Here is a 24,780-nt window from a genome sequence, read left to right as displayed (position 1 = left end):
TGGTTCACTCCCCAGATGGCCGCAACGGCCGGAGCTGTGCCGATCCGAAGCCAGGAGCCAGGAGCTTCCTCCGGGTCTTCCACGAGGGTGCAGGGTCCAAGGACTTGGGACATCCTCCATTGCTCTCCCAGGCCATAGCAGAGAGCTGGATCGGAAGTGGAGCAGCCGGGACTCAAACTGATGCCCGTATGGGAGGCCAGTGCTACAGACGGCAGTTTAACCCACTGAGCAACAGAGTGATAGTTTTATAAATGCTTTGACTGGCAGTTCTCTTGAATGCTTCTCCCTTCTGAATGAAATATACAAAGATCCTTAGTTGGAAACTATAGGGAAAGAAGTGTTAAAAGATTTCAGGAAAAGTTGATTATATGAAATCAACAGAGACATTGGGGAGTAAATGAATAAGGAAATACAGCATTTTTAAAAATCTTACTCGTTTATAAGAACTTTTTCTCTCATACATAACATTATTTTATTAACTTTAATAACTATACTATGTAGCTATCCTGAACACCTATTAAATTAAAATACTGTTTAATGTTTAAAAATATATTTTAAGGGACAGGCAGTTAGTCTAACAGTTAGGACACTCATGTTCCACATCAAAGTGGCTGTGTTCGGTTCTCACTTCTTGCTCCTGTCTCCAGCTTTGTGCTAATGCACACCCTAGGACACAGTTGTACTGGCTCAAGTACTGGGGTTCCTGCCAACTCCTATTACTCAGCCACGAAAAAGAATGAAATTATGATATTTGCAATCAAGTGGATGTAACTGGAGTTCATTATGCTAAGTGAAATAATCCATACCCAAAAGGCAAATATAACATTTTCTCTTATTTGTGGTAGTTATTATATATAGAGTACTATTTAGTATATAGTTATAAATAATGCCTCACTGAATCCTACCATGTAAATGACAGTGTATACTTATTTCACATGTTAAAAAAAGAAATGGAGGGGAATAGTGATGACTCTTGGGTACTAGTGAAGTAGGCAGGCAAACAGGCTAAAATTGATTAGATTTGTGAACTGGAAGACCACGCCTTCGCCATGTCCCTGTGTGACTTCACGCCCTACCTGATACCTTCACCACACCCCTGTGTGACCTCATCTCCCTACCTGGCCATACCTGGGTGCCCACCAGCCAATCAGGTTAATTAACCACTCCCCTTTGGAAGTGGGTTAAAAGCCAGGACACAATGTGGCTACCTTCTCTCCTTCCTTGGCCTCTTGCCAGGAGGGGGCTGGCTGTAGCCCTGTGCCTCCAGGGTGCATGGCCTTCGGGCCATGTGCTCTAGGCTTCCCGGCCTAGATGCTCATTCACATGGCTGGTGCTCAGTATGAACCCAGATTTACCTCTCTCTCTCTTAATAAAGCTCTCATTCTCCTATGCATCTTTCTCACTAAATAAAAGCTTAAAATGGATAGCAGCTCAAGGTGCTTGCTGCACGTGGCTTGTGGCCTGCTCCCTGCTTGGTATGGATGCTGCCCCAGTTTCCCGACTTTCCCCTCTCTCCAACCTGAACTAAACCCTCACTTTCCTAGATACCTCTCACATTAAATAAAAGCCTAAAACGTACCATGCTGCCTCGTTTATCTGTGCCGGTATTTAGAATTCTTCTCTAAATATTAGGCAAGAACCCTCTTGGGCTTACTAATATTGGGGATTAGTAAGCATATGGTGAAATTGTATGGCACCCCAAATTCCGATAGCATATATGGCATCCCAGATAGCACTTCTGGGGAACTCTAAAGGGCCACATTTTTGTATAAATTTTAGGGGTGTCATGTCCAATTTCACTAGTAATACTTTCTCTTGGATGTTGATTATGAGTCTGATCAGATAACAAAAAAACTCATGTATCTGTGTGCTTATGTATGTATGTTGCATCTCATTAAAATGTTTTTAAAAAGAAGAAGCTGAGTAGCAGGACTTGAGCTGCCATTAGGAAATGGAATGCTGATATCCCAAGCAGCAGCTTAACACACTGTGCCACAATGCTGACCGTAGGATTTCTCTTGTTATTGATGCATCACTCAACATGTTGTTTCTGCAATGATTATATTTATTGATTAAAAAGTGGAAATAGAGGTTACTGCTTAAAAATATACTGTCCATACAGGGATTGTATGATGACTTTTTCTTTCAATTTTTATATCAAGTAGCTTTAGTGTTTTTTTTTTTAATTTTTATTTATTTGACAGAGTTAGACAGTGAGAGAGAGAGACAGACAGAAAGATCTTCCTTCCATTGGCTCACTCCCCAAATGGCCACCATGGCCAGCACTATGCTGATCTGAAGCCAGGAGCCAGGTGCTTCCTCCTGGTCTCCCATACGGGGGCACACCGGCCCAAGCACTTGGGCCATCCTCCACTGCACTCCCGGGCCATAGCAGAGAGCTGGACTGGAAGAAGAGCAACCGGGACTAGAACCGGCGCCCATATGGAATGTCGGTGCTGCAGACAGAGGATTATCCAAGTGAGCCACGGAGAAGCCCCCCAGCTTTAGTGTTAAATTTTACATTTTATAAGGCTTTAAACAGATATAGATATTTTTTACCTCCTTATGTTATTGATCTCAAGTCCTAAAGGTTATTTTTTAAAATGTCGGAAAATGCAGCCCCTTCAATATCACAAAGCTAAATATTAATATGAACATTTAAAATTGTTAGAAAACAATCATACCCTTAAGCTTTACTCAAAAGATTTAAATGGGGGCTGGCACTGTGGCGAAGCAGGTAGAACCACCGCTTGCAGTGCCGGCACCCCATATTAGCGCCAGTTCAAGTCCTGGCTGCTCCACTTCCAATATAGCTCTCTGCTATGGCCTGGGAAGCAGTAGAAAATGGCCTTGGGCCCCTGCACCCACAAGGGAGACCAGGAAGAAGCTCCAGGCTCCTGGTTTCAGATCAGCTCAGCTTAGCCATTGCAGCCATTTGGGGAGTGAACCAGCAGATGGAAGACCTTTCTCTCTCTCTTTCTTTCTCTCTGCCTCTGTCTCTTTGTAACTCTTTCAAGTAAAATAAATAAAAAGATTTTTTAAAAGATTTAAATAGAACAAGTTGATAAGTCTATATAATCTTACAATAATGATCCAGGTTTATACATAAAAATTGTAAAAATCTTTTATTTGAAATTTTAATTTGCTTGAGTTATAAAGCCATGTTTATAATTCCATAGCTTCAATTTCCAACATTCATAAAGTAAATTTAAAGTTTTTATAAATGGAAATACAGGAATTTGAGACAATTTCTACCAGTTTAGATTTAAAATATTGGCAAGTGAGTTTTCATTTGATAATATTTTGTTGAAACTAGATCATTGTCATAGAAATAGAACAGTGCTTTTTAAAGAATTTGGATCTGTAAATCTAGAAATGTTGAAAATTGCTGAATGCAACTCTTAGTTCAGAAAAATACCTGGTAAGTTTACAGGCAGAAAATGGACAAATAATAAAGCAAATGGGATAAAGTGTTAATAATCGGTGCATTTGGGCGCAGGGTATATGAATTCTTTATGCTTTATTTATGCTTGTCATGTGTCTAAGTATGAAACTGTGTCTAAATAAGACGTTAAAATGAAGAAAGGGGCATATACTGACTCTGATTTAAGTGGAGATTGACAGTGTACTTGGAGATAAAGGTCTTAGATTAAAAAAAAAACTGAGAAGATAATGGTAGTTAATCTCCCTGTTCGGTTTAAAAACCAAAGTTATAAGCTAAGTTGTGAATTGTTGTAATTATTTTCTTCCTTCTGAGAGCTAACCTTGGAATACAACTAATTACTGTTTTCCTTTGTTTTTGCTTGTACTGATTCTGTTCTACTTTCTTAAGTCCACAAACCAAGTACAGTGAATCCTTCTTCATTATCCATGGCGGATTGGCTCCGGGACTCCTTGTGTGTATACAAATCTGCATATGCTCAGGTGTCTCATATAAAAAGGCATAGTATTTACCCTCATATATTTTAAATCATCTATATTTTGCTTATAATACTTAATTCAAAGTAAGTAATATATAAATAGTTGACTATATTGTTTAAGGAATAATGATAAAAGTGTTGGCTCAGTTGACAATGTTTTTAAAAGACTTTCCATCTGTGGTTGATTGAATCTGTGGATGTAAGAACCAGTGGATAGGGAGTTCTGGAGATGTGGAAACTCATCTACAGTCCTTCTGGGTCAGCCATTTTTCTGTTAACCCTGGTGGTAAATGCTCTCTGATGTATCACCAACAACTGTAGCTTTAATTTCTGTGTCATTCAGTGAAGAAGTTCCACTGCTAAAGCTATAATCAGATGTTTGTAGAGGATAAATTTGATTTGGTCAAGAGAGGCAAATGGAGGGCATCATCATGTTGTCATCTATAAGGGGGAAACTGCAGTATACGTCATCTTGGAAATTCTCGAAATTCCAGAGTTGAAATAAATGGGATATTTATGCCATATGATTCTGTTTGGGAGATTTCAGGTACTGAAATTTCAGTTCCTGAAGCAGTGTGATCATGCCATAAATAATACCAACTCATCAAATGTTCCCATTGAAAGTAATTTTTAATTATTGTTATTATCACTAGCATCATTATTATTAGCACAAAACAAAATCCACTATTCAAAGAAAACAAAAACATACCCCAAAGGCGTGTGTCTTGCTGACAGTGAATCAAGAACATTACCTTTGTGTACAAGGAACAGCACCCTGAGGATACAGACTATATCACAGCTTGATAGTCAATTCACTAATTCAACCAATGTTACTGAGCACCTAGGCACCATGAAGGATTTTAAAATGCATACAAGAATCCCTGCTTTCAAGAAGTTTTACAGTCTAGTAGGAGGTATTGAAGAACACCAAAAACTCAGGGCCCCAAGAGATTAATGATGTAATGGAATCGGTGCCCTACACAATGTGTTGTTAGAAAGGGGTATCACAGAGGACTCAGGCTACTGGGAGAAAATCAGAAGAGATGCCACAGAAAAGGTAGCATCTGAGCTGGAGGTTGAAGAACAAGAAGGATTTTGGTAGACTGGCCAAAAGAAGGAGAATGGCACATGGAGGAAAGTTCATGGCATATTAGAGGAGAACAGTAGCTCATTTTGGCTGATGTATGAGATACATGTAAAGGGGAGTGGTGTGGTCATATGTTTAAAGTTATATGAGGGCCATATTTTGAATGGTTTTGAATGACAAGCTAAGATGTCTGATCCTTACATCGTAGTAACTATATTTAATCACATCAACAGCATATACAATTATTTGTGAAGAGATATGGCCATTTCATCTCCAGATTTCTTAGTAAAACTCAAGTGGTTTCTAGATAATGTTATCAAAAATGTCTCAGCAGATCAAATCATTTACATACAGTAAATTTTTCTAATTTGCATGTAACTAAATGTCTTTCTACAAAGTCTTTATCCTTTCTGTCCAAGGACCACACATCTTCTAACTCTCATCTCCAGTCCCACCAGTTCTTATGGTACCTGATGAGTTGAGGTAAGCTGAATTAAGATTTTTACCCACAGCTGTTACCTTGAAACCAGGACCTACCACCTTGAGAAATGAGAGTGGTGGTGATAGAAGCAGTGAACAATGTCATGAACATATGACCATCTGAGAAGTTTTATGGAATCCCCAGCCCCAGAGTCAGGCATAGTTCTTGGAAAATAGACTTCCACTCAGTTTGATCTGGAGGATACCTAGAGAGGTCTCAGAACTCACAGTGCCTGTGTTAGGTGATCTTTATCACTTATCTCTTATTGTCAAGGAATTCCGTAAAGGAATGACATTGAATCTGGATTGCAAGTTAAAGGCCTGGCTCTGAGGCCACTGAAGCTGTGGACAGACTGGGGTGACTTTCTCTTTCTGACCAAGGAATCTTGTTGGGCTTGGTCTGTGCCCAGCAGGCTGGAAGTTGGGAAGAGTTCCCATGCAATGACAGTTTATGGATGCTAAAGAATGACTGTATTAGATAGCCAAGCCAAAGTAAACTATAGAGAACTGGCCAGGGAAGGTTTAGAATTAGAATGATGCCATGGTCACATTTGCTGTAGCTAGTCAGTCTTTCTGCTCTTTTCTGGAGTGAGACTTCCTCTGCAGGAAGTCATGGATAGCAGTAGTGAGGCCCCATGTCACGCTGGACCTCAGGATGACCAGGGAGCCTCCCCGGTAGATTAGGAGCACCTTTCGGCCCCGAGTGTCCCACAGATCCTGGGCAGAGGCCCACAGGCTTGGCATGCTCTGCCAGCCAATATGGGACTGCATATTGGCAACCAGCACAATCAGAGGATATAGAACTAGGCAGGTAATTGTTCCATTGACACTGCCGGATACCAAGGCAGGGACCCAGTGGGGCAGGCCTTGTTCTGCCAAGCTATCCCGGATGGGGTCCTTGAACGAGAAATAGAGAGCACTCCCCAGGCTATTTCTGACAAGGACAGGCCAGAAGCCACGATAGTAGCCCAGCGACATCCGCCCCCAAAACCCATAAGAATTGAATTCCTTGAGAATGCTGAAGGTGCTGGGGAAGCGAGCTTGCTTACGACCATCCTGGAGCACGTTCTGTACCCTTTCAAAGGGGCTGAGTGCCACAGCCTCCACCACACCAGACATGAGCCCTGCAGCCCAGCGGTGTCCCAGGGAATGCGGGCCAACAGGGCAGAGCGAGCAGAGCAGGCTGTCATAAGTCCCAAACAGCAGAGTCCCTTGCAATGTCTTGGAGAGGAGAGGTGGGTAGATGCCCCGGTAGAAGCACTGAGGACCTTCATGCCAAAGCTGTCTCACGGCCTCTGACACTGCCAGGGCATGGATCTGTTGTCGAAACACAACCTTATAGATGGGAAAGGTCAGAAAAGTAGACATAAAGTTGGAAATGGCCCCAAGGGTGTAGGCCTGGGAGTGCCAGCTTTTTCCTGGAGCCTCCGTTTGTGTCTTGTGCTGTAGCTGCTTCCTGGGAGAGCAGTTCTCTTCCCCCATGCCGAGGACCACTGGGTACAGATGGAAGAAACTGGCGAGAGGGGGAAGAAAAGAGGTTAGACTGACCATTTAAACCTGTTGGCAAGCATTTTCATTGCTTAGTTAGAAATGGAGCCCTAAGAAACTCAAGTCTAAGGAAACAAGCAACTCTTTGGGCCAGTTTCTGAGAAATAGGCATACTCTTAAGAAATGAGGAATTCAATACCATTCAGTTAAAACAAAGGCTATTAGTTTTTCAGCACAAAGTCACCTCTATGTAGTTTTAGAGAAATGACAAATATTCCAATATTCAAATAAGGATTACAACTGAAGAATATGACATCAGGAGAGGAAGGGCTCCAAAGCTTGTTACATTCAATTTTCACCACATGAAACATTGCAATTTATAAACTACTACAATAATCAGTTGTTATTCTCTTTCCAAAAAAAAAAAAAAAAAAGTGGCACTATCTTGTAGGGTCAGAAAAGACTTCAACAGTTGTAGTGCAATATTTTCTCCCAAAGTTGGTAGTAAATTCGAGGAGGGGGGACTTGCCCTCATCTTTCTCTCTGTGGATTCCTGCCCGAGTTCAAGCTGTTTCCTGGCAACGCCTCCTCCCCCTCCCCCTCCCCCAGCTGAGGAAAGGAAAGAGCAGCTGCTCCCGAAAGCTCAGTGGCAGAAGGCTCAGCATCTGGCAAGTTCCACACCAAAACCTGTAGGCCCACAGCTACAAGGGGACTTCAAAAAGTTCTAGGAAAGGAAAATGAAAAGATAAGTTTATTTTGGCACAAATAAATAGAAATACCTACACAGTGGGAATGTTTTTCCAAGACCCTTCAGAGAGAATGCAGAGTCTCTCAAGCTTGGTACCACTGACACTGGGGGCAGCAGAATTCTTCATTATCACAGGTGTTTAGTGCATCCCTCGCCTCTACTCCTTGAGTGCCATTGTGACCTACCCGGTGTGATGACTGAAAATATCTGCAGATATTGCTGTACATCTGCTGGGATACAAAACTGCCCCCAGTTCAGGGCCCCCGTGCTAGAGGAAAGAGGCAGTGCAAGGACTCTAAACTATCGTTCCCATCCCAGAAAGGCCAGGAAGCAGGTTGGGTCCTATGAGAAGCACCTTCGGAGTTGAGACACATGAAGGAAGTTAGGGATTGTCAAAAAATGAATGTTCAGTACCGACCCAAGGACCTGAGGGAGTCCAGAAGGAAACAGGGGCTCCACTGGGCTGAGAAGACATGGTGTGCAGCAGAAGGAGCTGGGGTGTCATGGAGAGGAAGCGGAGCTATCTGGGACAGGGAGAGGAGGAGAGGAGGGCACCATGAGCTGGCTGGAGGACTCACATCGAGATCCACAAGGACAGGAAGCCCGGTAGGAACTGCCTACAAACCACAGATTTCACATACAACCCTGGGCCTTGTGGTCCCAAGGAGGCAGGAGTGATGGGACTTGAATTATGCTAGCAAGGGACAGCCTGCCCACTAGGGACAAAGGGGATGCAAGGCTGAGGCACCAAAGGAGAAGGAGCAACAGGCACTGCAAGAAGCCAGTGAGCCTTCCTAGGCTGTCACACCCGGCCTTGGAGGCCAGAACCTGCCTCGAGCGCTTCTCCTTCCAGAGTCACTCCCAGCAACTCTGCTCTGACCTGGCCTCTTGCTGCTGCTATTGCATCCAAAGCCCCCCCATCTCAGCACGGCCCTCTCCTGGAGCCACACTCAGGGCTGGGCGGAGAGGGGAGGAGGCTCAGCCTTTCCTGCTCTGCCCATCACCAGCTCCCTCCCAGCATCCCACGTTGGCCTTAAGCCTCAGTCTTCTTACCCCTCATGGCCAGAAGGAGACTGGGAGGGCTGCTCAGCCTCTGAACCTTTCAGAGGCACAAGGACTCCAGAGGGGCAGTCCTTGCATCCTTCTAGGGCATGCAATGGTCCATGGAGGCCACCTCCCACCCTCCAAGCCAAACGGGGCCCCTCCCCCACACCCAGGCAGGAGGCAGCTCCACTCAGGTACCCAAAGCCACAGGGGACCCCAACACTCCCCCAGCTCTTCCAAGTGTGTTCCTCTTTCCCAAGTCCTACCAGCAGCTGCATAAGGACAGGTAGTGAGGTACATGTACCCTCTTTTACCTCAGACTACCATAACGTTCTGCTTGTTTCCCACCTTTTTGGTAAGTGGGGGAGAGGGGGAGATTTACTAACTCCATGGATTTACTAACTCCAGAAGGAAGGCTCATTTAACAGAGAGAAAACTGGGCTAGGATTCGGCGGGCCAGCGTTTCAGAGCCAGTTCGAGTATTCACTTCCCTAGTGACCTCTAGAACTTCAATGGCAGCTTGGAACTTCAGCCACTTCAACTATACAATGAGCAGTCAAGGCAACATGCTCCGCAAGCACTCCGAGCTGTGTATCACAGGAGGTTGATACGGAGCAATCCAGCCAATCAGTTAAGAGAGGAATTGTACTTTCCCATCCCCAATTGCTTCTGCTGTTTTTTGCAAACCATCTTGAGGGGCTAATGGTGCACAATATTTAGAAATATCTTATCTTAATTTGTCACTTTGTGAATCTATGGTGGGGGGGAGTCCACTTTTTTTCTGGTGCATTTTTCTGTTAAGATGCTAAGCTTTGGAGACAGATAAATGTGAGACTGAGTTCTGCCTTCACCACGTACTTGGTTCTGTGTCTTTGGACAAGATGTGTAAGTCCATTCAGTCTTTGTTTCTTAAGCTACAAAATGGGGACAACAAGACCTACCTCAAAAGGTTGTTGCAAGGATTAGTAACATAAAATATGATAGAGTAGTTGAGATATGGTGGCTTTGCCTTTTTTAAAAAAAGATTTATTTGAAAGTCAGAGTTACAGAGAGAGAGAGAGAGAGAGAGACAGAGACAGAGAGAGAGAGAGGTCTTCCACCCACTGGTTCACTCCTGAAGTGGCCACAACTGCCAGCACTGAGCCAGGCCGAAATCAGGAGCCAGGAGCTTCATCCAGGTCTCCCACGTGGGTATAGCAGGGGCTCTCTTTTGCTGCTTTCCCAGGCCATTATCAGGGAGCTGGATTGGAAGTGGAGCAGCCAGGACACAAACCAGCACCCACATGAGATGCCGGTATTGCAGGCAGCAGCTTTATCCACTGTGCTACAGTGGAGGCCCCTGGCTTTGCTTTTAAAAGTATCAAAACAAAAAGGATGTTTGCCCACCTCACAATGTGAACAGAGCACATGCTCCTACAGGACACGTTCCGGCCAGCCACAACTAGATGAAGAGGCAGGTTGGAACAAATCTTGTGTTTCCACGGGTAGCAGGGAGGACCTTTCTTCCACAAAGTTGCATCCTAAAGAATCTGGGAGAGCCTTGCCCCTAACATGAATTCCAAACCAGAGGTCACAGAATGGAGTTGGCCTTGAGCATTCATCACCTGTACCCTATGATCTGCCTCCTAAGTTCACAGCTGGGTAAAATGAGCCCAGGCGATTTGAATCCACTGTCTACTCTAGTCCCAGTGGGCAGCCTGGGTGACTATATGAGGATCCGGCCCCACATCTGTCCATTCATTCGGGGCACCCCGTCATCCAATCCTCTGGTGCGCTCACAAACATGCACTGATAATCTACTAAATCATTATGGTAAATCACTGTGCAGTAAGAAATAAATAGAACATACTGCCTGCCCTCAAGGTTTGGGTAAGACAAAATAAAGGTTGTGTTAATCAAAGTAGAAGCTGAAAGACAATTTAGTCTAGCTGGAACAGGAAGCACCCAGAAAATTTCTCTGAGAGGCTGGTATTGTGGCACAGTGTGTTAAGTCGCCACCTGTACCACCAGCATCCCACTTAGGGGCCTGTTTGAGTCTTGGATGCTCTGCTTCTGATGCAGCTCTCTGCTAATGTACCTGGGAAAGCAGCATAAGATGGCCCAAGTACCTGTGCCTCTGCCACCCTGGTGGGAGACCCTGATGGAGTTCCTGGCTCCTGCCTTTGGCCTGGCCCAAATCTAGCCTTGCAGCCATTTGGGGAGTGAACTAGCAGATGGAAGATATCCCTCTCCCTCCTCTCTCTCTTCCCCCTCCCCTCTCTATCTCCCTCTCTCTCTCTCCATTTCCTTTCCAGTCCAGTAAAATAAATAAAATATATCTTAAAAAAAAAAATTCTCAGGGCTGGCATTGTGGCTTAGTGGGTTAAGCTCCCACTGCGATGCCGGCATCCCATATTGGAGTGCTTGGAGTTGAATCTTGGCGCTGCTTCCTATTTCAGCTTCTTGCTGATGTGCATTCTGGAAGATAACAGATGATGGCTCAAGTATTTGGGTCCTTGCCGCCCACAAAGGACACCCCGATTGAGTTTCAGACTCCTGGCTCCAGCCTGGCACAGCCCAAGCTGTTGTGGGCATTTGGTGAATGGACCTAGTGGATAGAAGATCTTTCTGTCTCTGTCTCTCTACCTTTAGAATTAAAAAAAAAAGAAAAAAATTTTTAAAACCAACTTCCTCTTTAAAATAATAAAAAAGGTGTGATAACAGAAATCCTTATTCTGAAAAGGCTGCAAATTGCTGGAATGCCCTGAATCCTCTGCAGAACATGCCTTAAATTGCTTGTTTAGAAGACAGCAAAGGAGTTTTCTTGGGCATTGGAGTTTGACAGGCCTGGGCCAGAGTCTAGATGCCTCCACTTCCAAGCTGTAGGGCCTTATTACTCAAGTTATTTAACCTCCTTGACTCTCAGTTTCCCTATCTGCAAAATGGAATAATAATGCCCGTCTCAATAGGATTACTGAGAAGCTTACATGGATAATAAACAGACAAAAAGTTCCCAGCACAGAGGAGGCAGGCTGCCAAAGGTAGCTATTATTGTTTCATCTGAAAGCTTTATCTCCTAACCTTCCAGCTTTTAAGGTTTCTTTGTTGAAATTGGAAAATGTGCTCTCATTAGAGCTATCAGTATGAACGAATGAGAACGCACTCCCACATGAAAGACCAGAAATTAAGGGATCGTCTGTACCAAATTGGAGACAGTTTGTAGATGCTCCTCTCTGCCCTGTACAAAAAGATTCTCACTCTGTTCTCAGGACCCAACCCCGGTCTCTACACAATCCATCTCCTTTGGTTATTTTTTTTTTTTGTCAGCGCTCTGAGATCTATTTTGGTTCTATTTGATCCTACTCCTACTAGGTTCAACTGCAGATGTCTGATTTGCAAATGAAGCCAATCTAATGACAAAACAATTCTGAGGGCCAGGACCAAATGTCACGGTACTGGAAAGAGAAGTGAGAGTGGAGAAGACCCAACAGCTACTTCCTGCCACTACCTGACTGTGTAAGATGAATTAAACTGCTTTCTCTCTATCCCCAACGCCCTCCACTCTCCGCTACCTCTACCTCAGTCTTCCATTCCACACTTGTAGATGGAAGGCACTTCATCTCAAAATTAGGATCATTTACTCCAAGGAACTGTAGGTAGGTGTTGTAAATAAGAGGGCAGAAGGGCCGGCCCGGTGGCTCACTAGGCTGATCCTCCACCTTGTGGCGCCGGCACACCGGGTTCTAGTCCTGGTCGGGCACCGGATTCTGTCCCGGTTGCCCCTCTTCCAGGCCAGCTCTCTGCTGTGGCCAGGGAGTGCAGTGGAGGATGGCCCAAGTGCTTGGGCCCTGCACCCAATGGGAGACCAGGAGAAGTACCTGGCTCCTGCCATCGGATCAGCGCGGTGCGCTGACTGCGGCGGCCATTGGAGGGTGAACCAACGGAAAAAGGAAGACCTTTCTGTCTGTCTGTCTCTCTCTCTCTCACTGTCCACTCTGCCATTCTGCATAGAGGAAGTGACACCTGCTCTCTAAGAACCAGAACGCATGGGACATGGAGCAGGTTTTGCAGCCACTGGTTTCACGGCCTGTGCACTCTGGATAGCCGTGTATGCCGTTTCCATGGATTTGCCCCTACTCTGGCGCCACCGATGCCAACTGCAGCAAAGGAGAAGTCCCCTGAAGAGCTCACAGAAGGGCAACCTAGCAACCTATCCTTCAGCCAGGAAATGAAAGAGCTATATCAGCAGCAGAGAGCTGCGGCGCAGAGGTTAGGTTAAACTGTGTTTCATTTCTCACCCTCTCTCTCAAGCATGAGTTGAAGGAGGAAGCAGTTGTGAAGAAAGCTATTGGGCGAGTAGGGCTTAACAGCTTTGGGGCTACAGACCCATTTGAAAATGTACAAAGCTATGGACTCAGAGAAATGTACAGAGACCAAGTTTCTTGCCGAAGGAGGGAGCCCTCCAGGTAGGACCACTGCCCTGGAGTTATACTTCCTGGCAATGAAATTGTGGGCAGATCTGCCATGGGCAGGCTCATTTACTTACATATAACCTTCAGCAGGACATGATGTTTCTACCAGAGGCCCACAGACCTCTCTATAACTCAGAATCAACTGTAGTTTTGGTTAAAAACACAAACCACACTCTTCACCCCTGTAGGTCCTGGTAAGTCAAAATCCTCCTGAGGTGGGAACCCGGAATCTGCATGTCTAACAAGTTCTCCAAAATGATTCTCAGGCAGTCAGCCTGGGACCCATACGTTCATTAACAGTGTGGGTTCCAGATTCAGAGACTCGGTCCAAATTTGGGCCTCTCCTTGGAACTGCAGGCAAATTATTCCACCTCCCTGAGCCTGGTCTCTTTTTGATCATAAAGGGCTACAGAAATAGTGTGATTTTTTATCAACAGGCAGCTTGTTGTAATGCAAAAAGAAGTGTAAGAAAGGGAAAGAAAAGTGTCTCAGATTTCTTTTCCTACAGTGGGTGACAAAAAGGTTGCCTTGGTCTTGCCATTTCCCTCGGCTGCCTCCTCACCCCTCCCTCAGCACTGCCCTCATATCAAGCCTTCTCTTGAGCTGGTTTGAGATGACCTGTGTCAAAATGCTCTCCAGGCAGTGCAGCAAGGCAAAAGAGTTGGCACCCAATGAAAACCAGCCTGGGCTGTAAACTCCGGTGCTGTTATTTATTTGCTGCATGACACCAGGCAAGACCCCTAAGCTGTCTGAGGCTCAATTTCCCATTCTGTAAAATGGAGATAAGAGTCTTTGCTCACTAATTCTAGGTAGTCTCATTGAAATTCCCATACCTACTTTGGCTTTTCTCCACCAGCCTCAACTCTGAGGGCAGAAAGGAGCGTTTAGGAGGGACAGCTTTCTTGGGTGTGAGCTGTTAGCTCTGCACTTCCTAACCATACTGCCTGGGCGCTTACGTCCCCTCTCTGTGCCCTCTCCATTAAATGGGCACATGGCGACCTCCCTCACATTCATGCCGGCTGGAATAAATGAGTCGTCCTTGCGAGCACATACATTTGCATTTAGAAAGCTCTCTCTCGGTAAATGCTTTTCCCCCTCCCCCCTAATACAAAGGTGAAGAACTCTCATTGTTCACTTGGTTTCTGTCCCACCTCGTGTTTAAGGCACCCGGTCTCAAAGCGCAGAGGAGAGCCGAAGCGGAAGGGGACAGAGAGAAGGGAAGAGAGGGGAAGCACAGCAAACTCACGGGTGAAAGGTAAACGGGCCCCGTTCGGTGCGTCCGAGCTGCACTTGACGCCGAGCCGGCTCCCGCGCTGTCTGCCGCAGCCCCTGCAGGCCGGCTCCCCCCTCGCGCTAGTATTAGCACTGGGGGCCGGAGGGCTGCGCGCTCAGACTGCCCCCGAGCCCCGCTGATTGGCCGCGCCGCCCCGCTCGTCACGCTCTTTTGTCTCAATGGGCAGAGGCTAAAAGCCGCCGCGGATGCCTGGGAAGACCCAAGTGGAGGGCGGGAGCAGGCACGGCTGCCTTGGGAACGATGCCTAGTCTACCCGGCCACCCCTCACCACTCGGTCCTGCGATTCTGCTCAGTCGCTCCGGCAGCTCGGGGTGGTCTAGTCGCGGAGGGGAGGCGCCATCCTCTTTCCCCTGCAGGGCCGCGGGGAAGGGAAAGCGAAAGAGCGCTGTTAGTGACGTTGCAGCATCCGTTGCCCACCTGCTTGGCCCAGGTAAAGAAGGTTCAATTGCCGGACACGGACGGGGGAGGGGAAAGCCCCGCCAGTACTGGGAGGCTCCAGTCTTGGAGAATTGATAACTGAGGCAGGGGAAGAAACCCTCCCGGGGCCAGGCTGCGCCCTGAAGGAGGTGTGGTTCACTTGGATGTTGCCAACTGGGTAGGTTTCCCCTGAATGCTGGGCTGGGGCTGGGGCTGAGGCTGGGAGTGGGGAAGGAATTTTCAAGAAGGTAGCAAGGAGCAGGAGAGGGGAATCGCAAGCTGTCTTGCTTTGAACTTACTTTGCATCTCCTCATCTCTTCCTGGAAAAAATATGGGGGGTGGGGAGCATCCAACTTCTGATCCCTTTATTCGTGGCAGGCCATCCAAACCGAATCCGAACTTGAATTCTGTGTGGCTGATGGCAGAGTGGGTAGGCCGACGGTTCCCCGAGGAGGCAATGTAATGGGAGGGGGAGTTTTGACTTGAATTCAGAAGCTGGCAGGGGAATTTCCCACCTGGCAACAAGGGGAGACTGCACAGGGTACCAGGATAGGATGACAGCAGCTTCTGATGCTTCTGACCCTTCCCCTCCCTTCCCCTCCCCTCCCTTCCCCTCCCCTCCCCTCCGCTCTCCTCCATCTCTGCTGTGGTGCAGTCTTGAGACCCTGAGGACTTGGATCTGGCATCCCCTGTGAACAGAGGTCAAAGATACCCCATAGGCAAGGTTCTTCAAGGAGGCACCTGTTGCAGAGGCGAGCAGCGAAATAAAGGCGAGCACTAGTTTCAGAGATCCTGTAAGAATCTAAGAACTAACCGGGGAAACTTGCAGAAGGGGATGTGATTGGGATCTCAGACCATGAGGTTAGTGGAGATCTTAACATAAATCTGTGTGACATACATTAATGAGCTCTATTCTGAGAGCCCAGTACTGGCTCTACTAAACACCGTTTCACCTGTAATTCCTAACAACAGTTGCTGCCCCTGCCGAAGGGCTTCCAGGAGGGGCTGCATGGGGCTCTGAAACTCAGGCTGCTAGCACACAGACACCTGCCAGCTCTTAGACATTGTAATTGCCAGACTCCTGCAGTTTTTTTTTCAGGGCAGTGGGCAGATACAAAATGTACTGCAGAGGATTCAAGAAGGTAGAGGATGTGACAGCAGAATGCTACCCGCAGCCCACTACCTTATTGGCTTTTTTTTTTTTTTTTAACAGTCTCTACTGAAATACGAGGAAGGCACAGCCCAGGAATGTTGTGTTGGCGATTTCTGCAGATTAGGCTTTTCTAGAAAGCCTGAGCATCTTCTTATATTCAGATACCCTATCGTGATTAGTCATGGTCAGCATCATTGCATGTGTGGGTAAATGCCTGCGGCAGGACGTGCACTTGCTGCCTTGGGCCCATTCCATGTTGAGAACTCTGGGAAGGAGCCTCGGTCCCTTAATGGCCAACATGGCAGAGAAAAACATGAGGATGTTTTCGGGAAGGGCGGTGCCAGCCCCAGGGGAGGAAACCTTTGAAAACTGGCTGATCCAAGTCAATGGGGTCCTGCCAGACTGGAGTATGTCTGGGGAGGAAAAGCTCAAGCGCTTGATGAAAACCCTTAGGGGCCCTCCCCGGGAGGTCTTGTGTCTGCTTCAGGTGGCCAACCCCAACCTAGGTGTGGCAGATTTCTTGCAGGCCATGACATTGGTGTTTGGGAAATCTGGTAGTATGTATGACTGCCCATGGTAAATTTTTTAATACCCTGCAGGCACAGAGGGAGAAAGGCTCCCTATATGTGATCTGTTTAGAGGTGTAGCTGCAGAATGCCATTCAGGCAGGCATCCTAGCTCAGAAAAATGCAAACCAGATTCGCCTGCACCACCTTTTAGGTGCTGAGCTGAATAGGGACGGGCAGTTCAGGTTTAAGCATCTTCTCAGGACTTATGCAAATGATCGACTTCCTAATTTCCTGGAGTTAATCAGGATAATAAGAGAGGAAGAGGATTGGGATGACACTTTCATTATGGGAAAGCGGCCCAGAAGATCTGAGCCAATAATGGAGAGGGCAGCCAGCCCTGTATGTGGCATTTGAGGGCCCCCAGCCAATAGTGATTGACAATGCTAACTGCCATTGCAACGTGAGAGAAACAGAGGATAAGCTTGATGACTCAGATGAGGATGTGATTCTAGTGGAGTCTAGGGACCCTCCACTTTCATCCTCAACTGCTCCTCCCTTCAGAGTCAGGGCCAGACCTCAGGATCAAGTGCTAGTGATTGATTCCCCCAATAATTCTAGGGCTCAGTCTCCTTCCACCAGTGCTGCTTCTGGGTATGAGAATGCTGGTCCTGGGGATATGCAGAAAGCGAAAATACACGGACCTCTGTTCATATTGTGGTGAGGAGTACCTTTCAAGAGAAACCTGTAACCATGAGAGCAGCAACCCACAAGTTTTTGAGAACCTCTTCACACATCAGAAGGACCTGGTTCAACCACAGTAAGGTGGTAGATTCAGCCCTAAATGAACCTTTAATTACTTTCAGAATCAGGTGGTGGGAAATGAGTGGAGGGTGGGCTTCTAACTGCATAAATTAATCCATAAAGCAGTTCTCTTTTGGGAAAGGTGAGGAGGTCTTGCATTCCAGGACAGTGGAGGGAGATGGCCTTTCCTTAGTCCCTGCTACCTCCTCTGACTCCCTATTTTGTATGTGTATATCTTTGATGACTTCATTCTCTTTAAGGAAAGACTATCTTTGTGAAATTCTCCAAAACTAAAGAAAACAAAAACTCAAGTACAAATTACCTGGAACTCCTCTCTCTTACATAAACATTGTCAACCCTTTGGCGAATGTCCTAGATATTTTCCTGTTCCTGTGTAACCACATAGATTATATGTATAAAGAAAAGTGATCAAACATAAATAATCTTCTATACTGTGTATTTTTCACCAAACTATATCTTGTGATCTTACATGTCAATGAATATATATAAGTATCTAATTTAATGTGTGTGTGTGTGTCTGTGTGTGTGTGTGATATGTTACCTTTAGGAAGATAAAGGAAAATAAAACAAAGTACAGAAACTTTCAGGAGAAGGGTCATACTGTGAGGTGGGGATTTTATCAGCCTTATTTGAAATTGAGAAGGGACTCTGAAATGGACTGAATCTCTCTCTGAGTTTCTTGTCACAACTGACCCCTTAGGAAGCACAGCCAACCTCTTCACCACTAAATAATGACATTCACATCTTCTCTTCTTGGATGTATCCTGAGAAGTGTGACCATGGGAAAAGCAGAAAATGTGGGATCCAAAGGCTCCATTGCTGTTCACACTGGGAAGGGACACTTGCTGCTCTTATTTTACATCCTCTCCTCAGATTGGAGAGTGCCAAAAGATGATGCATGCCTTCTACTCCTGGGGGTCCCATGAGCACGACGAGTTGTGTCACGTGGGGAACAGATGATTTCGTTTACAGCAGAGAGTGGAGTGAAATGAATGCAGACACGATGACACTGAGGGAGTTTGTCAGGAAGGAAATAGCAGCTCCACTGGGTCAAGGAGACATGGTATGCACCAATGAGAGCTGGTTCATTGGAGAGGAACCAGGGAGCTCTATGGGGTGAGAAGGGGAGAGGGCACCATGAGCTGGCTGGAGGACTCACATCGAGATCCACAAGGACAGGAAGCCCGGTAGGAACTGCCTACAGACCACAGATTTCACACATAACCCTGGGCTTTGTGGTCCCAAGGAGGCAGGAGTGATGGGACTTGAATTATGCTAGCAAGGGACAGCCTGCCCACTAGGGACAAAGGGGATGCAAGGCTGAGGCACCAAAGGAGGAGGAGCAACAGGCACTGCAAGAAGCCAGTGAGCCTTCCTAGGCTGTCACACCCGGCCTTGGAGGCCAGAATCTGCCTCAAGTGCTTCTCCTTCCAGAGTCACTCCCAGCAATTCTGCTCTGACCTGGCCTCTTGCTGCTGCTATTGCATCCAAAGCCCCCCCATCTCAGCACGGCCCTCTCCTGGAGCCACACTCAGGGCTGGGCGGAGAGGGGAGGAGGCTCAGCCTTTCCTGCTCTGCCCATCACCAGCTCCCTCCCAGCATCCCATGTTGGCCTTAAGCCTCAGTCTTCTTACCCCTCATGGCCAGAAGGAGACTGGGAGGGCTGTTCAGCCTCTGAACCTTTCAGAGGCACAAGGACTCCAGAGGCGCAGTCCTTGCATCCTTCTAGGGCATGCAATGGTCCATGGAGGCCACCTCCCACCCTCCAAGCCAAACGGGGCCCCTCCCCCACACCCAGGCAGGAGGCAGCTCCACTCAGGTACCCAAAGCCACAGGGGACCCCAACACCTCCGGGGTTCCAATAGGGATATTGCTTCTATATTCTTCCCCCTTCCTAAATGCATCGTTGGAGAAGATCTGCTCAGTCATCTATCCCAGATCAGAATATCATTCCATTTCCTGCTCATCTTTTCTCAGTTTTATAAATGCTGCTGAATGATTTACCCAGATATAGTTTTTGCTGACATAATTTGCTTGTAAAGCCAAGGGGGAATAAACAGAGAAATAAATGCTACACCTAGCCTTACCCCCTCATTGTCACTGGAGCTAGCTTGGAGGTTCAGTATAAATGGTTGCTTTCAAAACCTGCTTTGTAATTCACTTTATCCTCTCTCCCCATCCATTTCTCTGTCTTGTAAACTTGAAATAAAATTTTTACTTTACTAAAAGGTGTTGCCAAACTGATACTTTTCAGCTCACCTTATGGGATGCCAGTTTTCCCTTTATTCAAGAAGCATACATATGTGTCTTCCCTAATTGGATGACACTGGGAGCACCGGGCTAATGCAGTTAAACACGTTTTGGAAAATTTTGAGCCTGCTGCCTTTCGTTTAAAATAATCATCCCCGCACTTTCTTTCTCCCTTCATTGTCATTCACTGTAAAGAAATGAAAAATACTCTTTTGTCTGGTCAGGAGAAACTAGACTTTGAGTGACCTCCTTTTGCATCATCATGCTCCTTCTTCATAGCATTTTCCCTTGTTTCCATGACACCCGTCTCATGGCTTCCCGTTCCCAGATCTTTGCAGTGCCTATCTCTCAATCCCTCTTTGATGAATTTTCTTTCTCTTTCTGATCCTCTCATAATAGTGATTAAAAATTAAAATCACTATGACTTATTAAAAACTTATTATATGCCAGGCATCCTGTGCCAATCCCTTTAAATGCATCATTAGCGTGTAAATCCTCATAATTCTGCTAAGATAGCATTATTACTTTCTGTTTATAATTTATTATTGATGCCAGTTTAATTATAATTAATTGGTATATATTTCAGAATAGGAAACAGTCTGTTAAGTTAGGAAACTTACTTAGGATCATGTGGCTATTTAGTGATGGAGCTAAGGGTGAAACACTGGATTAACTAACTCCAAAGCCTGTATTCCTTTTTTGGGTTAGCTTCTCTGTGCAGAGTACCCTGTGATGTAGGTAGGTGTTATTATGATATGCATATAAGTCATAAGGAAACTGAGGTCAAAAGCCATAATCAGCTGAATGTCACAGCAGCAAGTGGCTTGTATGTCCCACACAAGACTAGAATCTTTGAAGAACACTGTTTGATAGAGTGTTTTTCTACCTTTCTTTTCCCCTCCTTGTTGGAGCCATCCTCCTACCCCCACTCCTGCTGCCTAGAAACCATCCCCCTCTCCCCTTCAGAGATACATTATCAAATTCAGTTCAAGTAGCATGTTTCCAGTCTATGCTTTCACATTCAGTGCATGTGGTTGTAAATTTAGCATATGCAAGAGGAGATAGCTGCAGAAGCCAGTGGGGGTTGGGGGTAGGTACAGAGCTGGTGGTGCTAGGAAGAACTGCATTACCTGATTGGGAAAATGGTCCGTTTACTTTCTCCTATGACACTAAATATGAATTCCAGGTACATTTGAGAAATAGGTATAAATTGTATGCAACTGTTTACTAGTTCTTTTTTTATAATAAATCTTCCTGTTATGAAAGGAATTAAAAGAATCAAATGTTCAAAAGCAATCTCTTTTAAAACTACAATAAAATCCATTTTTTATGAAATCACTGAAGAGGATTTTCTATGGTCAAGTGATGAAACAAAGTATGAAGGAGGAGCCCATGTTGTGGTGCAGGGTGTTAAGCTGCCACTTGCAATGCTTACATCCCATATCCCAGTACTGGTTCCAGTCCTGGCACCTCTGCTTCTGACCCAATTTCCTGCTAATGTACCTGGGAAAGCAGCCAATGAAAGCTCAAGCATTTGAACCTCTGCCACCTATTCATTTTCCATGAACTTCTTGAAGTACCCTCCTATAGGTTTAACTTTGCATATACAGAACTACAACACATGCATCCTTCTGTATCTGTCTCACTTCCCCTACAATTATGTTTGTGAGATTCAGCGTTTGTTGTATGTAGCATTGGTTCATTCTCAGTGTTGCATTACAATTCCATTCTATAACTTTACAAGAAATTATTTATCCATCCTACTGTTGAAATCCATTTGGTTTGTTTCCATTGAGGGCATTATGAAAAATGTTGCTGGGGCCGGTGCTGTGGTGTAGCAGATTAAACCACCATCTGCAGCAACAGCATTCCATTTGGGTGCCTGTTCAAGTCCAAGCTGCTCCACTTCCAATCCTGCTCCCTGCTAATGTGCCTAGGAAAGCAGCAGAAGATGGCCCATGTCCTTGGGCCACTACACCCCTGTGGGAGACCCAGAAGCTCTTGGCTCCTGGCTTTGGATCAGCTCAGCTCTGGTGGTTGCAGCCATTTGGGGAGTGAACCAGTGGATGGAAGGCCTCTCTCTTTCTTTCTGTAACTCTACCTTTCAAATAAATAAATCTTTCAAAAAAATGTTGCTGTGAACATCTTTTTATGTATCTTGGTGCAAATGTGCACACACAGGGCATACATCCAGGAGAGAGATTACTGGCTCATAGAGTATGTGTATTTTCAACATTACTAGATACTACCAATCTGTATACTAGTGTGTCCATATTTCCACTTCTATCATCAATGTTTGAGTTCCTATTGGTCCTCACAGGCATTTGATATTATCAGTAAAACTTTTGGTTGAAGTCTTGCACATCTTTTATTTATTTTTTGATTTTGTCAATCATTAAATGTAATATCATTTAAATTTCATTTTCTAAGTGCTATTGATGGAGTATAGAAATATAATTGATATATTGATACTGAGGTCATATATTTCTTTTTCTTTTTCTTTTTTATTTGACAGGTAGAGTTATAGACAGTGAGAGAGAGAGAGAGAAAGGTCTTTCTTCCGTTGGTTCACTCCCCTAATGGCTGCTACGGCTGGCTCTGTGCCGATCCGAAGCCAGGAACCAGGTGCTTCCTCCTGGTCTCCCATGCGGGTGCAGGGCCTAAGCACTTGGGCCATCCTCCACTGCCTTCCCAGGCCACAGCAGAGAGCTGGACTGGAAGAGGAGCAACTGGGACAGAATTCAGCACCCCAACCGGGACTAGAACCCGGGGTACCAGTGCTGCAGGCGGAGGATTAACTAAGTGAGCCATGGCGCCAGCCCTATTTTTCTAAATATCTTAAAATTCTAAATATTTTAAAAGATTTATTTATTTATTTTCAAGGTAGCTGGGGAGAGAGAGAGAGAGAGAAAGAGAATCTTCTCTCTAAATGGCCACAATGGCCCAGCGCTGGCCTGAGCTGAAACCGAGAGCTTCATCTAGTTCTCCCACATGGGTGGAAGGGACCCAAGCTCCTGAACCATCTTCCACTGCTTTCTCAGGCACAATAGCAGGGAGCTGGTTCAGAAGTGGAGCAGCCAGGACTCAAACCAGTGCTCACATGGTATGCTGGGTTCATAGGCCATGGTTTAACCTGCTGCACTACAATGCCAGACCTTCTTTTCTCCATTTAAAAATGAAGGAACTGAAGTCCAAGGGGTATAAATATTTTTAATAACTACATTATATACAATAATTTGCTTTTAAACATGTGTCTCTTTTTTTAAAATTTATTTGACAGGTAGAGATATAGATAGTGAGAGAGAGAGACAGAGAGAAAGGTCTTTCTTCCATTGGTTCACTCCCCAAATGGCCGCTACGGCCGGCACTGCGCTGATGCGAAGCCAGGAGCCAGGTGCTTCCTCCTGGTCTCCCATGCGGGTGCAGGGCCCAAGCACTTGGGCCATCCTCCACTGCCTTCCCGGGCCACAGCAGAGAGCTGGACTGGAAGAGGAGCAACCGGGATTAGAACCGGAGGCCATATGGGATGCCGGTGCCACAGGCAGAGGATTAACCAAGTGAGCCATGGCGCTGGCCCCAGTAAACATATGTCTTAAATTTATTCACTGTTGCTATAACAAAATACCTGAGACCAAGTAATTTGTGAAGAAATTCAATTGGTTCATGATTCTAGAAGGTAGCAAGTCCAAGAGCATGGTACTAACATCTGTCCAGCATCCAGTAAGGGGCTTCTTGTTGTATCATCACATGGCATGGGACATCATGTGGCAAGACAAAGCAACTGTGCCACTTTAGGTCTCTCTTCCTTTCATACAGCCACTAATGCCATCAAGGAATCCCCATGCTCATGATCCCATCTAATCCCAATTATCTCCCAAAGGTCTCTCCTCCAAACACTAATATGTGAATATGGGGTTAAGTTTTCACCACATGAGCTTTCAAGGTATATATTCAAACCACAGCACCATGATGTACTAAGCTAGTCTCCTTAGAGTTGGTCATTACTTTGTTTCCATGGTTTCACTATCTTAAACCCACTGAGAAAGCATCCTACAGGTGTGCATACATGACCAGTTGTTTTCCAAGTGTGCATTCACAGAAGTGGAGCTGCTGGATCAAGGACTATATTCCACAAGAACCATAGTATAGGGGAGGCACACTCTTGGGTATTTATCCTAGAGAAATGAAAATTTATTTTCACAAAAAAAACCTGCATGCAAATGTTTATAGCAAATGTATTTGTAATAGCAAAACCATAAAAGAACCCAAATATGTACATCCATCCATTGGAATATTACTGAGCAATAAAAGGAACACATTTATCAATTCAGCAACCAGATGGACCTCAAGAGCATTATATTTAGTGAAAAAAGTCAATCTCAAAAGGTTATATAATATTAGATTTATTTATATAGCATTCTCAGGGTTATAACATTTTAGATATTGAGAGAAGACTAATCATTTCCAGGGTACAAGGATGGGGTGTGGTAGGTGCAAATATACAGGCGAAGCACAAGGGAGGGTATTAAATGGTTTTATATCTTGACTGCAGTCTTGGTTACACAAATATATACATGGGCTAAAACCACATACTCATAGGACTACACACACACGCACACACACACATAAACATGTGTAAAAATGGAATAAAATCTATTTCATATTCTGGTTAACGATACTGTACCAACATCAATGTCCTCAATTCAATATTGTACTATAGTTACACAAGATGCCACCATCAGAGAAAGCTTGGTAACAAGTATCTGGTACTCTAGGTACTACTTTTGCAAATGCCTGTGAGTCTATAATTGTTTTTAAAAATATTTTTAAAAAGCCAGTGTGGGGACCAGCACTGTGCTGTAGTAGGTAAAGCCACCAACTATAGCACTGGCATCCCATATGGACACTGGTTTGAGTCCTGGTTGTTCCACTTCTGATTCAGCTCCCTGCTAATGTGCCTGGGAAAGCAGTGGAAGATGGCCCAAGTCCTTGAGGCCCTGCACCCACACGAACCTGGAAGAAGCTCCTGGCTCCTGGCTTTGGATCGGCCCAGCTCCAGCCATGGCAGCCATTTGTGGAGTGAACCAATAGATAGAAGATTTCCTTCCCCACCCCCC

At 45.5% G+C, this 24,780-nt stretch overlaps 2 protein-coding genes across 2 annotated transcripts; one reads left to right on the top strand and one right to left on the bottom strand.

The window, feature by feature from the left end:
- Positions 1-4,531: 4,531 nt before the first annotated feature.
- On the bottom strand, positions 4,532-14,619 carry SLC25A53 (solute carrier family 25 member 53). The gene is made up of 2 exons (XM_008272827.5): positions 14,465-14,619; positions 4,532-7,000 (listed from the first exon to the last, which is right to left on the bottom strand). Exon 2 carries the CDS (start codon positions 6,967-6,969, stop codon positions 6,052-6,054), a length of 918 nt encoding a protein of 305 aa, XP_008271049.3. The 5' UTR covers positions 6,970-7,000; positions 14,465-14,619; the 3' UTR covers positions 4,532-6,051.
- A 522-nt stretch (positions 14,620-15,141) lies between these two features.
- On the top strand, positions 15,142-17,560 carry ZCCHC18 (zinc finger CCHC-type containing 18). Its single transcript, XM_008272826.5, is given in 4 exon segments — positions 15,142-16,641; positions 16,643-16,993; positions 16,995-17,269; positions 17,271-17,560. Coding segments are annotated over 4 exon segments (1,146 nt in total). The 5' UTR covers positions 15,142-16,263; the 3' UTR covers positions 17,413-17,560.
- Positions 17,561-24,780: the final 7,220 nt, after the last annotated feature.

This window comes from Oryctolagus cuniculus, chromosome X (assembly GCF_051225735.1).
Source record: "Oryctolagus cuniculus isolate XC-2025 breed Fujian yellow rabbit chromosome X, ASM5122573v1, whole genome shotgun sequence".
In the NCBI taxonomy this organism is placed as follows: domain Eukaryota; kingdom Metazoa; phylum Chordata; class Mammalia; order Lagomorpha; family Leporidae; genus Oryctolagus; species Oryctolagus cuniculus.
This window is presented reverse-complemented; position numbering and strand designations above follow the sequence as displayed.

Bases quoted from the DNA above. Each gene is read 5' to 3' on its own strand.
- SLC25A53 (XM_008272827.5), bottom strand. From the start codon at position 6,969: ATGGGGGAAGAGAACTGCTCTCCCAGGAAGCAGCTACAGCACAAGACA.